General features: G+C 47.3%; 1 protein-coding gene across 1 annotated transcript in view; it reads right to left on the reverse strand.

Annotated features, from left to right (window-relative positions):
* DSCAM (DS cell adhesion molecule) overlaps window positions 1-15,967 on the reverse strand; it is a gene marked incomplete at its 5' end in the record, with an annotated part of 749,720 nt that overhangs the window by 9,628 nt on the left and 724,125 nt on the right. The window contains 2 exons of the mRNA XM_032629458.1: window positions 8,068-8,370; window positions 9,703-9,900. Of these exons, the coding sequence (XP_032485349.1) occupies window positions 8,068-8,370; window positions 9,703-9,900 (501 nt within the window). The remainder of the gene's footprint in view (window positions 1-8,067; window positions 8,371-9,702; window positions 9,901-15,967) is intronic.

The following is a 15,967-nucleotide window of genomic DNA, read 5'->3' on the forward strand; positions in this document are numbered from 1 at the left end:
CAGAGAGACAGAGACAGAGAGAGACAAACAGAGAGATAGAGGGAGAGACAGAGACAGAGAGGGAGACAGAGAGATAGAGACAGAGAGATGGGGGAGAGAGAAAACAGAGAGGACAGAGAGAGACAGAGGGGTTCAGAGAAGCACACACCCAGAGGGAAGCAGAGGGAAATCATGAAGACAGAGGACCAAGAGAGATGAAAGTGAGAGACACAGCGCCACACAGAGAGAAAAGCCAAGGTCACCGAGTCACAGGATGATGGCTAAGAGGACCGGGAAGTGAGCCCTGTGGGAAGGGATGTAGGTTGTAGACCATGAGCTGGCCCTCTCTCCTCGCCTGGCCTCGACAGCCCACCCGCCCCAGGCCTCATGCTCCCTGTGCATCCCCCGGCCCGTGTCTCATCAGCCCACCGCCCACAAACTGCATCCTTCACCCCTGGCTGCCAGAGGAGCCCAGGCACTGCCCTGACTCACTGCTTGAAGGATGAGAGGTGATTTAGCCTTTATTTCCATGTTATGTCTTATTATTTGACATCATGGGCCATTTCTCATCCTCCTGTCACTGCCCTCTGGGGACCTTTGGTGCCACTAATATCCCCGAAAGTTCACACCAAATAAGTCAGCATCCATTTCTCTGTCGGTCCCTAACCACTTTGCTCCCTGGCGCCATGACAACTCCAGCCCTCCAGCCTTGAAGTAGCATGGATTCCCCTGGCGATCCCACATCCATCAGAAAATACGAGCTCAAAGCTTGCTATCCTGCACCCAGGGGGCCTCCAAGCCCTGCTCTGCCCGACTGTGGGAAAACTGCTGTGTTAAACCTGCCTCTTTTTAGCTGAAAGCCAAAAGACACCCCCCTGCCTTCCTATCAGGAAAGCAAAACTTCCTGAACCTTCTCAATCTATTCAGACTCACATGCAACCTTTGAATGCATTTTAGCTTTGGAAGGAGAATGGCAAAATCAATCCCGACTCCGAACAAGAACGGATCAATTCAGAAACCCTGTAATGGACCTGCAGTCTGTGAATCTGGCTCAGACAACGGTTCCCGCCTCTGGCCACGTGCACCCTGGGGAAAGAAAGCCTACAGTCGAGAACAGCGGTTCTCAGCTGAGGGTGATTTTGCCCTCCAGGGGGCACGTGGCAACGTCCTATGATGCCCAGGGCAGCCTCCACCACAGAGCATCACCCAACCCCAGATATTATGCGCTGCTGTTGCAAAATCCTAGCTTACATGGTCCAAGTTCCTAATTCCACGTGGATCCTGATTTCACTTTACTTTTACTTGAAAACCATCAGATTCAATCAGAATAGGGAATGGTACTCCTCTGCCTCTCCTAATCCACAAGGAATTACCTCCTCAGTTCTTTGTGGAGGAATGTAAGGGATGCATCTGATGGAACGGCAGTTAGATGGCCTGTGTCCGACCTGACCTGACTAGGGTGGTGGGCTCAGAGCAACGGGCAGGGTGTGAGTGAGAGAGAGCTGAGTCTTGCCTTGAAATCCTGCCTCTGCCTCAAGTAGTTCTGTGAGACCTTTGAGCTTTAGCTCTTTCCTTTAGTCAAGGGAAATGGGCCTGATAATTTCTAATGAAAACCTGTAATCCTGAAAGAGTCTTTCTTATGCTCTGAACCATCTCACCTGGGAAAACTGGTCCAACACCTGCGAACTTGGAGGTGCTTGGAATTTGGGGATGAATAAGGGACAAATGAATGCATTTTTGGGAGCCTGAAATTCCAAGGCGCATTGCAATATCCTTCTTCTTCTGGCTGGGCGATTCTTTATAGTCAGCAAATGTGAGAACACTTGCACGCTTTCACAAAAAATTTGTGCAGAATGAAAGTGAAGCAGGGGCCCTGTGGGCTTCAGTCTCCTCTGGGGACACAAGAAAAGGAACTTTCATCAACTTCTAACAAGGTTTTATATCTGTGCTTGGATGGAGCTGTATATTGATGTAAAGGTAAGAAGCCAAGGATGCTTACCTCGACTTCCAGCAATTTCAATATAAATTACACAGACTTGAAACGACACTATGGCATCAAAGAGCTAGTTACAAAGGGGAGCGTGTAGTCCGCGCACACCCGAGGCCGACCAGATCTAACACTTTTCCAGTTTAATATTAATGTCAGAGCAGTAATGAAAACTTGTAAATGAACCCTTCTTGGTAAATGAATCTTCACTCCCAAACGGCGACCAGGAAAGACTCTAAATAAGTAATGTGAGATGGTTATCAGAAGTCCGCCTCAGTGGATTCTATTACCATTCTTGGCGTGTACTTGGGAGGGCTTCGTGCATTTTTAAGGGCTCATTGTTATTGTAATCCTACTTGCTGGTGAACTGTAAAAACTACACTGAGGTATAAAGTGGGGCTTTGAGTTTGTTGTGCTCATGGTTCTTCTGAAAGAGAGTAATTCTGGATAAAAAGCAGGATGGGAAAATCTGCTCAGAAGGTAGGCGAGCTGGGAACATGTTGGGGCATTTGGAGCCCCCAGTGGGGAAGGGTCCATGAGGGTCACGTGACACCATCGGGGACTCCCACACCGAGGACCCCCAAGGAGGAGCCCTGGCTGGGGGCTTCAACCTGTTCAACTGCGAGGCTAGCAGCCCCGTGTCAATAACCCCGCTCATCTTGACTCATCCCAAGAAGGACTAGTTCACCTGGAACGAGATGATGCCAGGCAAAGGAAATCTATGTTGGTGGAATTTAGGAGGACAGAGAGTTGGGGCCTGGAGAGCAGGGGGGGTCATGACTGGTGGGGAAGGTGGGGCTGGCCTCTCAGAGCCTTGGGGGTCTTTACCCTGAAAGCAGTGGGAAGGCAAAGAAGGGATTTTAACATGAGGGTGTTGACTGAATGACTTGAATTCTGGCTTGTTGCTTCCTAGTCTGGGAATAGGATGCTTGAGACCTTGGTGCCGTATCCACACGGGACCACACTGAGAGATGCCGGTCCTTGCTGTATATTTTTTACCCTTTGTATATTTCCAGGACCTTCAGGTCGCTACTGGCTTGTGGTGACACCTCACTGGGCTGTGTGTGTGTGTGTGTGTGTGTGTGTGTGTTCGTGTGTGTGGGAGGGGGTGTCTGTCTTCCATAAGCTGGGTTTTGCCTTGTTTCTTGGACCTCCTCAATGACCCGTCTTTGGGACACTTTGTCTGCTGTCTGTGACACTATGTGCTATTCTGATAAACAAGGAGACTGTGGGAAGTGTTGGTTTAACATATTAACACTTTGATGTCTTCAGGTAATACCTGGCATGGTATTTTTACAGGGAAGATGCTCAGTAGAGATGGGTTGAACAAACAAGTGTATGACATTTGTGTTTTGACAGGGCCCTTCTGGAGATGCGGTGGACTTTCCTTCATGGCGGTGAGCCTCTCTGCTTGTCATCCATGCACGGGAATCCAGGGCTGTCTTCTGGTCACTCAGCAGGACACAGGTGGCCATCCTGCCCCTCTGTCACAGGCCCAGGTCTCCCCCTCACTTCCACCCCCTGTAGGCTCCCGAACAATGAGAGCAGAACCACAATATGTCCACCTAGGAAAGCAGCAAGTCGCCAATGGACTCAGAAGTCAGAGAGAATGTAGTGAGAACGAAAGAGAAAATCTCCACATAGCTGCGGCCACAGTGAAACAGCCAGAGCACGCGGCAAGGTCGGAGGAAAGCTCGGCACCTGTGCCCCGTGCAGGCGGGAGGAGATGGCTAGGAAAGGCAAACGCGCTCAGGGTTCCGAGCTTGGGACCCTCAGCAAACGTCCCGCCATCACTTTCTGTGTCTGAGGGACAGCCACAAAGAACAGACTGAAGTAACAGGCGGGTCCTTAAGAAGACAGAATTGCAAATGCACATCAGAAAGGTTTGGTTTCCTAGGAGGGAGTCAGAATGAGCCCATTCGAATGTTAAGGTCTACCTAGAGCTGCCTGAATAGGAGGAGATGTTGCTTCATGGCCCCGGGGGGTCTTTCTGAGTTTAAATTCTGGGGGAGTGTTTGAAAGTCTGCACCTTTCAAACACAGCTTGGATGGAAGTAAACTCTTCCTGTGCTGTGGATGCCAAGCTCATTGCTGTCTGCCAGCCTTTATCTCTGCTCTTCCCTCCGTGTGGACCCGTTTCTCAGGGTCTCTGTCCGGGTCTCTCTGCCCGTCCACCACTGAGGTCTCAGCTCACGTCTCACTGCTTCTGAGAGGACTCCCCTGACCATCTTCTCCTAAGTACCTCCTGCCAGACTTTATCCCCTTCCTGGTTTACTTCCCTTCCCAGTGCTGACCATGATCTGAAACAATACTCTTTGTTTACTTGATAAGTGTCTGTTTCCCCCCAGGAACATAAGCTCCTTCCAAGCGGGGTCTTCATGGGTCCTGTCAGCCGTTGTATCCCCAGCTCCAAAAACAGGGCTAGGTGTGGAGTGGAAGCCAGAAAATACACACTGGAGGAAAGGCAGGGAGGCAGGGGGGGTGGGCGGGAAGGAGCAGGGCCATCTCTAGAAGGGTGAAGGCCAGGGGAACTCAAGCCTTGTGCGTGTGTGTCCGTGTGTGTGCACGTGTGCGTGCGTACATGACATGTGCACACGACAGCTGAGAACAAGGCCAGCCTTTGCAGGGGACATGAGCTGAGCAGAGGCTGGCTGGTCCTTCAGGTGGGAGCCCTGTCTCTCACTCCACTCTCTTCTCTCCCTTTAAACACACCCCCCCCCCAGGGGAGCGTGAGGTACGTGATGAGTGGATCCTAAAATTAAAATCCTCAATCTGCTTCGTATAACTGGTTGTTCAGAGAACCAATAAGTTGGTGGCAAGCAACGGCCATTTCCAACCGGAAAACCTCCCCTGCATTCATCACGGCGGAGGAGCAGGGGGTCAGTGAGGTGCAGACGTTTAAGGCTGGGGTCCCAGCGTCTCAGGGAGGAGATCAGAAGGGGTAGACACTGCCCTTGCTGCTGGCGGGGCCGGGCTGCGTTAGGTTGCAGATTTGGAGCTTTAAATTGATTTAAGTAGCTTCCTGCAGTGGCATCTCTTTATGAATAAAGAAGCAGTAGTAATCCAAGAACATCAGAAACTGGTTCCAGATGCTACCTGAAACCAAAAGCAGCTATATCGCAACCGAAGTACTGGAAGCCACCTTGGCCGAGAGGAAAAGAAGCTGTTAAATTTTCCAGCTATTTCTCAGAGGAACAGAGAGTTAGTGTGTTTGCTTTGTCTTTTGTTTTTAAAGATGGAAGTAGTTTCTATTTAATAATTTCTAACCATTGTAATATTTGAACCAATCGGCCAATCTTGTCATCTTCACAATCATGATATATTCATTCATTCAATAACATTTATTAAACACCTGCTCTACATCAGACACAACGTTAGGTATATACATTCAATATCATTAAGCTGGTTAAAAATATTTCTTGAACACTCGCTATGTGGCCAGATATCTGCTAGACACCAGGAGAGAAATATACAGATAACTAAGACATATTTCCTATTTTCCTGCAGCCACCATCTGGCCAAATTCATTTAGCTTAGTCCTAATTTGTAGAGAATTTAAAAGCTTGGGGTTGTAAACGGAAAAAAAAAAAAAAAAACCCAAAAAACTCATCAGAAAAGAACTGATGGTAAGGAGAAAGATATCCAGAGATTTGGATGACTGATAGCATCTAGAAACACAAGGGAACACAGGTAAAGACTTTGGTTTGGAAGCCCTGTTCAAGGAACTGCTAATTTTGACACAGTCTCCAGTCAGCAGGATAATAAACTGTAACTTTAGGTTTTGTGCTCAGTGTTGAATTTAGTTCCATTATAAAGGAGCAACAGAAAGGCTTCCAGAAGGATGAAATATTTTTCTAAAAGCATATCAAATGTCCAGTAATAATAATACAGCATTTAGAGTGGGTGAAACAATGTTTGTGGGCATTTGAATTCATAAGGATTTAAAAAGTTATCCATACCTACAGTCATAAAATCCTTTTAGTCTAAATAGCATATTATGACAATAGTACCTTACTTGTGACCTTTCAGCTGTTCTGATGGATCCAGGCAACAATATCATGAAAACAGTTCAAACATTTTTTTTCAATAGGAATCCAACACGATGAACAACAAGCCATCAAAAAGATACGAACCTTTAATGATTTCAAGACCGGCACACATAGGACATTTAACCTAGGAGCTGGTTCTACACAAGGGGAAGCATGGCATGTATCTCAGATGGGAGTGTAATGCATATACTTAAATGGGTGATACTGATACACAAATGAGGCGGACGCTCTCCAGGAATCAATGGCCATGGAAGGAAAATAAACCAAAGAAGGAAGAGGGGGGAGAGCAGTACATCTGCAGACCATCATTAGAGTCACCGTGGGAGCCCCGACAACAAGTCAACAAGGCGACAACAGAAGCTACAACTAATGCTGCTGACGCCTGCATCAGGCGACATACAGCTTACACAAACCCCAGATGGTGGGTGCCGATGCCATGCCCATTTTACATTTGAGCCCATTTTACAGATGAGACAATTGCAGCCCAGCGAGACTAAACAACCTGTCCACTGGCTCATTTTCTCCTCTCTCGTCTTCTCGAGGTTTACAGCCACAAAATGCTATGGCATTTCTCCTACATTTGCTGCATCTGCCTTGCAAATAAATGCCAACAACAAAAAGTCCTTGAATAAAAACACCCACAAATAAAGTCTTCTCCCTGAGGAGGTAGAGAGCACGGAAATAAATGAAGCTATCCTTCTTGACAGGAGGTTCGTGTGGGTCTTGACTCAGTTTGGAAGATGAGTTGCTGGATAGACAATTCTTAGTTTATATATCTTTATGCATTTACAAAGCTCATTTCAGCTTGGCCTTATGCCATAAAGCCCAAAGGAATCGTGGGGATTTAAGATGAAGATATATTTTTGAAATAGAACCTGTAGCAGTGTTCAGAAAATGGGGAGATGTGAAATAAAACTGGATTCCACAAGAATGGATAGGCCAGTGCACAAAGTCAAGTCTACAGACAGGTACTTCAGGATGAAAAAGAAAAAGTGATTCTTCAGAAGAGAACTACAACCGGCTGCCATGATTCGGATCCAAACTAAAGATGTGTTTCATTTGCCCCGTACAATGGTTTGCACGTATCTGAGCAAACACTTGAAAAGTGTGAGTCGCCATATAACACCAAAATTTCTGGCTTCTCTTGAGAAACTCGCTCACACGGCCCCCAGTTTCCACTCGGGATCGCTTGGCAGGAGGCTGCTAGAGTCCTTTTCCCCTAGACAGTCACTCAGCTCTTGAATTCTCCATCCATCCCTTTACCCTGCCCCCCACCTTCTTCACTTACATGATCTGCCAGGCCCTGCAGGTCTTAGGGTTTGCAGCTCCCATCCACACACCCAGAATACTGCTTAAGGCAGACACCAAACTACTGGCCGACCCGACACTAGCCATTTACTGTCACTTTAGGTAACTCAGGGAAGCCAAGTGCCAAAGGCTGGCTCCCTGGTAAGACTGCTCTCCTTCTGAAACCCACAGCACGGCAGTGTTAAAACATCATCCCCATATCTTCGATACTCCTCATGTGGTGGCGCTCTCCTTTTCTAGAATCTGGGCTCCCAGAGCTCTGTGGTTGCTTGAACAACAGAATATGGCAGAAGTGACGGGTCAGTTTTCAGGCCCAACCTTAAGAAACTGGCTATTTCCACTGTCTCTCTTGGGACACTGGCTCTTAGAACTGAGTCACCGTGACATAAGGATGCACAAGACACCTCGTGGAGAAACCTATGTAGGGAGGCTGCGGCCAGCATCAACCCTCCAGGTGAGTGAGCCATTTGGAACGTGGCTCCTCTATCCATAACTGAGCTCCCCCATCGACACGGCCGGAACCGAGATGCGTGTCCCCACGAAGCCCTGATTCAATTTCAGACTCAAGAACAAAACAAATGATCACTGTTGTTGTAAAAGCTCCCAAGCTTTGGGGTGGTGCGTTATGCAGCAGTCAAGAAACAGAAGACCCAGTGTGAATCCCAACAAGGGCTTTCACAACAGACCAGTGTGACTTGGGAAGACGAGCTTCCCCGACCGCTGGTCCACACGTGTCTTGCCTCACCTGGCCGATGCGCCTTCGGAACCGCCATGTTCATCACGCGTCCTCCATCCTGAGGTTTGGGGGGAGATGCGGTGAACCTACAGATCCCCGATTCTGAAGGGGTGCTGGAGGTCAGACTGTCTGTGTACTCATTTGTCCCTGCCGTCAACTGCTCGGACGATGTGTCTGAGATGAAGCACTCCGTGATGGTGAACTTGGCGTGCCTCAGCTGCTCTTCCATCTTGGCGTGTTCGTAGGCCCTGGCCAGTTCTTCGTAAGTGGAAGAGGCACTTTCTGTGGAGACCATGCTGCTTCGCGCTCGATCTGTGCCGTGCAAAAGAGAAAACAAGACGGGTGATGTGTCACCGTGAGTCTGCACTGACTGGGTGGCGCTCTGGGCTTGTGTCTATTTCTTCCAGTCACTGGGTAGCCCGGCAGGGGTGCCTGGTCTCTGTCTGAGGACTGCCTTTGTCACTGTAAGGCCACCTTCATGATCCTCAGCCATGTGGCCTCGGGGTGTCAACAGAATCTCTGGAGTCAGATGTCCCCAGCCTGGGACACTGCCATAGATCAGTAATACATCCCCTTGAAAAAATTCCGCTTTTAGTTAAGACAGCTGGGAATGCGGTGCAAATGAACTGCAGCGGCCCCTTCCCTGCCCCTGGGCCACAGAGAGTCTTTCACTGGCAGGAATGATCTGAACTCTGCACTCAGCTCCTCTGGCCTGTGTGTGGCAGGAAGACGGGATGATGGTTAGAGGTGAAGATGTGACTGCACGGAATTGCTCACTAGGCCGAATGACTTCTGACCCTGGGACTCAGCTTTGTGTGTGCCACCCTTTACGGGGACCAGGAAACCTCTAGAACCATAAAAGGAGCATCTTGGGTAGAGGACTCTCTGCATTTTAAACCCACTCAAAAGTTCTGAAGTCACCTCTGTGGAACGCTGAGGTTCTTGTAAGAGGAGTAACTGCCATAAGAATAAACGTACATGGTGACACGCCGCCTTTGAGACTATTTTTGAAGCATATCATCCAGCACAAAAGAAAATGAGTGTTAAAATCTCCTACAGCTATTAAGTTTAGATATCATTTCTTTTCAAACTTTTAGACTGGTGGGGTGGGCACCAGTGCTATTCTTAGGCTCCGTCTTCTCTGCAGAGTGAGATCTTGGTGGTGGATGGTACGGTAGGAATGGCTTACCTTATAATCAACCCCTGTTTAATTGTCAAACGGGTCTGCCGTGTTCCCTATAGAGGGTGCTATGACCTTACACCACCATGTAACTTCAAGTGCAATGTCTTAATCCTGGAGATAGTAGTGGGTGAGATGCCCTCAGAGTGTAATCAGGATGACTGTAATCTTGAGGGAGAACATTTAGAAATTTCTATGTCTCTCTCGGCAGGGCAGGAAGGAAAAGGAGAGGGAACAGTGTGAGTCTGAGATCCGGGATGCCTGCAAACTAGACTCCTTTGGCTCTGCTTTGCGGAATTCACTGGACGCTAGACACGGTCAATGCAGTACAGCTGTATCGGTACCTGTTAGGTAAATGGTCTAGCAATTTGAAATTGACCTTGAAAGGGAACAGGTGGGGCCCTGAAGCCCAGGGTGTGGGTCCTACTTGTCCCGGGATAGAGAAGGAGGCACGCAGGCCCTACCTGTGTCTTGGGAGGGGCTGACGCTGTAACTGTCACTCTCCTTGTCCATGGACCCCGCAGCCCTGGGTGTTGGCAGCCTCCAGTCAGTGGTGAGGGTGTGTGTTGAAACGGTGGGGTGGGGTCTGTTGAGGGTCCACTGGCTGGCGTACCGGTTTCTCGCTGTGGGCCCAGCCTTCGCGTTCCTCCTGGTGGTGGGATCTGAGAAGAACCAGAACAAGGTTTGTGTCTAGGAGGGTGGTCAGCCGTGATCATGGTGTTGAGTGGGGTTCTCCCGACCCAGCCCTATGATCCACTCAGCAGGGCTCATGCCTCCAGGAAGCTCTCCCTGACTACCCCTGCCCAGAGTACTGGCTTCCTCTCCTCTATGGTCTGAAACATTCAGGTGATACTTAAGCACTTAAACAAGCCCTATTGGGGAAGAATATCAGATTTGGACTCAGGACTCCAAATGGATTTGGGTCTTGCTTTTGGATCTTAATAGTTTCATGACCCCACCTTGTATCACTTAAACTTCCTGAGAATCACCACCTTCTGTAAAAGGAGAGAATTCAGCCAAATACACTCTAATGTGGCTTCCTTTCTACAGTGTTACCTCAAGGTGTTGTTACAGGTTGAATTGTGTCCCCTGCAGAAAAGATATGTCCACATCCTAACCGCAGAACCTCAGATTGGTCTTATTTGGAAATAGGGTCACTGCAGGTGTAATTAGTCCAGATGAGGTCAGACTGGAGTAGGGTGGGCCCTGGATCCAACATGACTGGTATCGTAGCAAGATGAGGAGACAGACAAGGAGGGGAGAGCCCCGTGGGGCTATGGAAGCAGAGACTGGAGGGCTGCAGCTGGGCCAAGGAGTCCGGAGGCCACCACCAGAAACTAGGAAGAGGCGAGGAAGGGTCCTCCCCTACAGGCTTCACAGGGGGCATGGCCCTGAGGACAGCTTGAGTTTGGACTTCTAGCTAGCGGAACTGTGAGAAAATAAATTTCAGTTCTTTTAAGCCACCCAGTTTGTGGCACACCGTTATAGCAGACCCAGGAAAGCAAGCAGCTGTCTCCTGTATAGATTGTTGTCTTGTATTCACTCACTGCCTCGAGTATGACTTTTGTTCATCAACTAAATTGCAAGTCCTCAGAGCAGAGGGAAGAGGGAAGATCCCCTTATGTCTGAACACTTTCTTATCCCTTTGCACATGGTAGCATCTCTTCAATGGAACTGTCTGAACTGTGACCAAGACTTGGGTTATTCAATGTGGAGAACAAAGGGTCATCGCATATCTGGATGTCACAGGTCTCCCATCTTCAGAAACATAGAGGTTTATGGACACACTGGATGGAGCCAGATGGGTTTTATTGTCTCTAAAGTTGGAAACAGAGGCAAGAGGTCAAGGGGGTGGACTGAGTTCTTAGCTCAACTCTTAGCTAACAAAAAACATGTTCCAACAGTACAGAACATTGGACACTGGAGTTGGCAATGTTCCCTTTTCTAGAATTCTGTGGAAAAGGGGAGAGGCTCAGTTACCTGGAATGATTCTTCTGGGGCTCCAGCCTGAAGGCAACATAAGGTCCTTTTCCATTTTTGAATTCTCTGCTTTTCAAAGAGGAACTTTGTGCAGTAATATTTCGAAAATGATCTGGCCACTTCTAAACACAGCAGTCTGTACTAACTGCTTATCACTAATGGAACAGTTTGGCAGGAACAGAACTGAGAGGGACAACCTGTGGCCTGATGACACCGACTCACTTATGTGCTCTCCTGAACCTGCAAGTCTCTGCAGGACAGGGGCAAGGGCGTTCATCCTCCAATCATCCCACAGAGCCCGCTGTGATCCCCGGCACACAGACTTCCCTGGATGAATACACATAGCTCAGGGCGGCTTTATGGCTGACACAATGGGAGCTCAGGGAGGAGAAGTGACACAGCTATTAAGTGGCAGAAACGGAGCCCAAGACCCCACCTGTCAGTCCAAGATTGCCCATTACTTGGCCATGCATGTCCTCACCCTTGACACCTAGGAGTCCTGGTGCTGTATCTGCATGACACTAGCTCATTTATGATTCTAGGCAGGGTCATGGGACCCGACACTTGAAAGTGGTGAAATGACTTTCTTTTTAAATTGGAGGATTTTCCTTTTTGCCAGTTTCTAGTTATCGGACTTTGAACCTAATCCATCACTCTACAATGCTGGAGAGAAAAGCCTAATGATGGCAGCTCAGTCGATACCTATTAAGATTTCCTGGGTCATCAAAATGCTCTGTCTTGGTGCATAATTCTCGGGGGCATTGATTTTCAGCCTCATTTCATCCGTTACTTGCAAAATTCCACGGAAGACTTTACTGGAAGGTTCTTCACGGCCTTGATTAGAATGTAAATGAGTTATGCTGGAGAGCCAAGCTCTCTGGACAGCAAGGTATAAATGATAATTGGGTTTCTCTGCTGAAATGCTAGGAAAGAGATCCTTAAAGAGATAGAAAAGCATTCTCCTGGGTAGGAGGCTAAATGTCTTCCAGGCACTGTGGATGTGATAAGTGGAGCTTAAAGAGTGGAGCTTGTTATTTAAATACTAATGAATCTTTTCCAGAAAATTACCCAGTCCCTTACGTAAGTTTTGAGGGTTCTTATTTTAATTCTTCCTTAAGTTTCCTGTAAGTCCAGCTATGGATCAGTTTTACTCCTGGCCTGGATGCTTGTGGAAGAGGGGGTCAGTTTGATACTATCACTTCCGGGACACAATTTCCTCAACTCCCCAAACCCTCACCTGTGTTTCCTCCTGTCAAGCTCACCCACCAACTGTGGGGCAGAGACCTTGCCCCCCTCCATAGCCCCTTTTCCTACTGAGATGACCCTATCTGGAGAGTTCCATGGTCAAGTGGCACTATTCAAGCCAGAAGTCTTTTCAAGTTAACTTTGTTCATTATTCCCCACCCCCTCTTTTTTTGTTTTTTTCCTAGATGAGGACAGCTTTACCAGTGGCCTGATAATATTGGGAATATAGGTCATGATATTACTTTCCTTGAAATGCACTTCATTCTGTTCTAAGCAAGCATTCTACAAGCAAAATTGTCCTTGTAGGTAGACTACTCAGGAGTTGACACATTTTTTAATAATCAGGTTTTTGGAGCTGTTTGGTACCTGAATTGAACTTTTCTGTAGCATAGTTTCTGAGATAGCAGCTAAAATAAAAATTTTACTTGGATTCCACTCAGTGGCCTCCTTCGTAGACCTTCCTAGTTAATCTATTAACCAAATAAATGTTGGGGTTTACGGTCCCTGCATGGAAAGTATTTTATTTGGGTCCCCAGCATCCTAATATAAATAAAATCTAGTGATGAGGCATTATGCTTGCTAAACAACAAATGAATTAGGGGTAAGTGATATAAATAATTATTGGCCTCTCAGCATTGGGTCTGAACCTGAATTAAGCTTTCGCTCATTGAATCAAATTATTTTAATTATCCTGAACTTGGGATGAGAGGATTTGGTGGATAATAAGGTCATAAAACATGCCATGTATATAATCGGCTTTCATTCCCTGCTGCCGGTTTTCATATCTTACAGATACTGAGGCCTTGGCTTTGCACGATGAACTTACCGGCTGTCTCACAGACAGGGTGAAACGGGGAGCCTGAACATTCCTATCATTCAATGAACAAATATTTATCAAGGGCTTATCACACACCGGACTCTCTTCACTGCCATCAGGTATTTTCCAGCAGTGTTTTGAGTACCGTCCCGGGTAATAGAGTGTGCGTGTTTTTCAAAGTCTCAACAAGAAAGATTCAATCCGTCTTGTAAGCTCTTCTTATTTAATATATATGTGAAGTCTATTTTGTCCCCAGCAGTCCTTACAGAAGCATCATCTCTTCTTAGAGGAGTGTGGAGGGGTTGAGAGTGGGGCTTCGGGGTGAGTGTCTCTTACTTTGGTCCAGCTTTACTACTCGCGGGCTGTGACCTCACTGGTGTGCCCGTTGCTTTCCTCTCTGGGACTGGTGGGTGACGACCTTGCCCACCATCAGTGCTGTTGTGAGACATGTGTGACATTAACGAGCTACAGAACAACAGGCACGTGGGAGGCATCAATCAACCTGGGGCTTAGCCCATGACTCCTGAGTGACAAACACTTGACATGGGATGCAGTGTGTCCTGTTTAATGAAGATGGTGACGGGAGATTTGATGGGTTGACCAGGAAGGCTGGAAACTCACTTTCGAGAGTTTGACAGGAAAAAAACCATGAAAAATCATAAAACTAGATGCTGGAGAATGCCAGTGATGCAGAAGGGTGCCCACTGGTAGTAACCGGTAAGGATGGGAACCGTGTCCTATTTGTTTTCCAGTCCAGCCCTGCGTGGTGAATGCTTTTTGCAGGAATGAATAAATGATGATGGATGGATGACGTTCAGGTAAACATGACAAAACAAACCCGGGTTAAATCTAACACTGATCACTTCACATGTCTTTGTACCCTTGCACATTTTGTAAGTAAAAAGGTTGGTTTAAGTTCTCCAAGGTGATGACCTCATTGGTAAGTTTCTGCAACATCCCGGGGCTGACTGTGTACATGTGGAAAGAAACACTTCTAACTGGGTGAGGCGATACAGACACACAGCTGATCAGATGTCTCAGGAAAGGGAGAACAAAGAGAGGAAAGAAACTGGTTGCCCGACTCCTGCTGAAAATACTAAACATCGTTTCTTTTCCATCCCCGTTACTCTGATTTCAAAACTTCTGACATAAGTATACATACGGTGGCTCAGTATCTAAATGTATTTACTGAAGGTCTACTGTGTGTTGGACCCTCTGGCAGCAGCTGGGGAGACCCGCGTGAACAGAGACCCAGCTTCCAAGTGTGTCCTAACCCACGGGAGAGACGGGGACGTGAACAGAGATGTGGACACAGCCACGGTATGTGTTTTCACATCTTGAAAGAGAGATACAGCAAATCATTGCGAATTCTCCCGTCCTTGTAATAAGAATTTGTTGCAACTCTTTGGCAAACTAATGCAATGCTTAGAAACATAACTTCTGCAGAACAGTCGTGTTCATGTGCGAGCAACGTATTTTAGATGTTCTTCTTAAAAATAAAAGTTTCCTACAATAACAACAAAATTAGAATAGAACAAGAATGTCTTTGGTAGTTGAGGAAATAGGCTATAAACCAATCTCTACAAATACGCCAGACTGCAGTGAGAGGAACCTGCCCCGGGGACTGAGGGGATGCAGGTGTAACACCTGGGCCCAGGTGACAAGCTCTGGGTACAAGAAGCAAGCAGAGGACTGGGCTGCAGCAAGGTCAAGGCTTTGGACTCCTGTGCTGATCTGCTGGGGGGTGAGACACCCACCATTTCTACTTCCAAATAAAAAAAATGCAATGCCTTTAATCCCTTGTAATGTGGTTTTGGAGAAATACTTAATACAACAAAATGATCACAATGGAATATTACTCAGCCATAAAAAGGAACAAAATTCTGTCATTTGTAGAGATGTGGATGGACCTAGAGTCTGTCATACAGAGAGAAGTAAGTCAGAGAGAGAATGACAAATATTGTATACGAATGCATATATGTGGAATCTAGAAAAATGGTACAGATGAGCCTATTTGCAGGGCAGGAATCGAGATGCAGACGTAGAGAACGGACATGTGGACACAGTAGGGGAAGGGAAGAGTGGCATGAACTGGGAGATTAGGTTTGACATATATACACTACCATGTGTAAAATAGATAGCTAGAGGGAACCTGCTGTATAGCACAGGGAGCTCAGTTCCGTGCTCTGTGATGACCTACGTGGGGGGGATAGGGGTACGGAGGGAGGTCCTAGAGGGAGGGGATGTATGTATACATATAGCTGATTCACTTCATTGTACAGCAGAAACCAACACAACATTGTAAAGCAACTATACTCCAATTAAAAAAAAAAAGATCCCCAAATCTTTACTAATGGAGAACGTTCTGCAGATGCTAAATGAATAATTCTATTTTTTTGGAACTAGAGACTGAGGAATGAATTTGTGTAGATTTTCCAAGTGTTTGTAAACACTATTTAATGAAGTTCATCACCAATGAAAGAAGCGTCTTTCCAGAAGCTGTAGCGGTTTGGTTTCTGTGGGATCTGATCATCAGGCAACCCCTGGGCGAGCATCCCAACACCCTCAGAACGGGTTGCAGACGTGTGACACTAGCCTGTGAGGCCTGAAAAACCAGTCTGGCTGTGTCTCTGGCTCGTCCTATCCGCCTTCCCTGTCCCCATTCAGGTCCCATTTCTGTCCCCAAC

The sequence above is a fragment of the Phocoena sinus genome, chromosome 4, assembly GCF_008692025.1.
Source record: "Phocoena sinus isolate mPhoSin1 chromosome 4, mPhoSin1.pri, whole genome shotgun sequence".
Lineage (NCBI taxonomy): Eukaryota > Metazoa > Chordata > Mammalia > Artiodactyla > Phocoenidae > Phocoena > Phocoena sinus.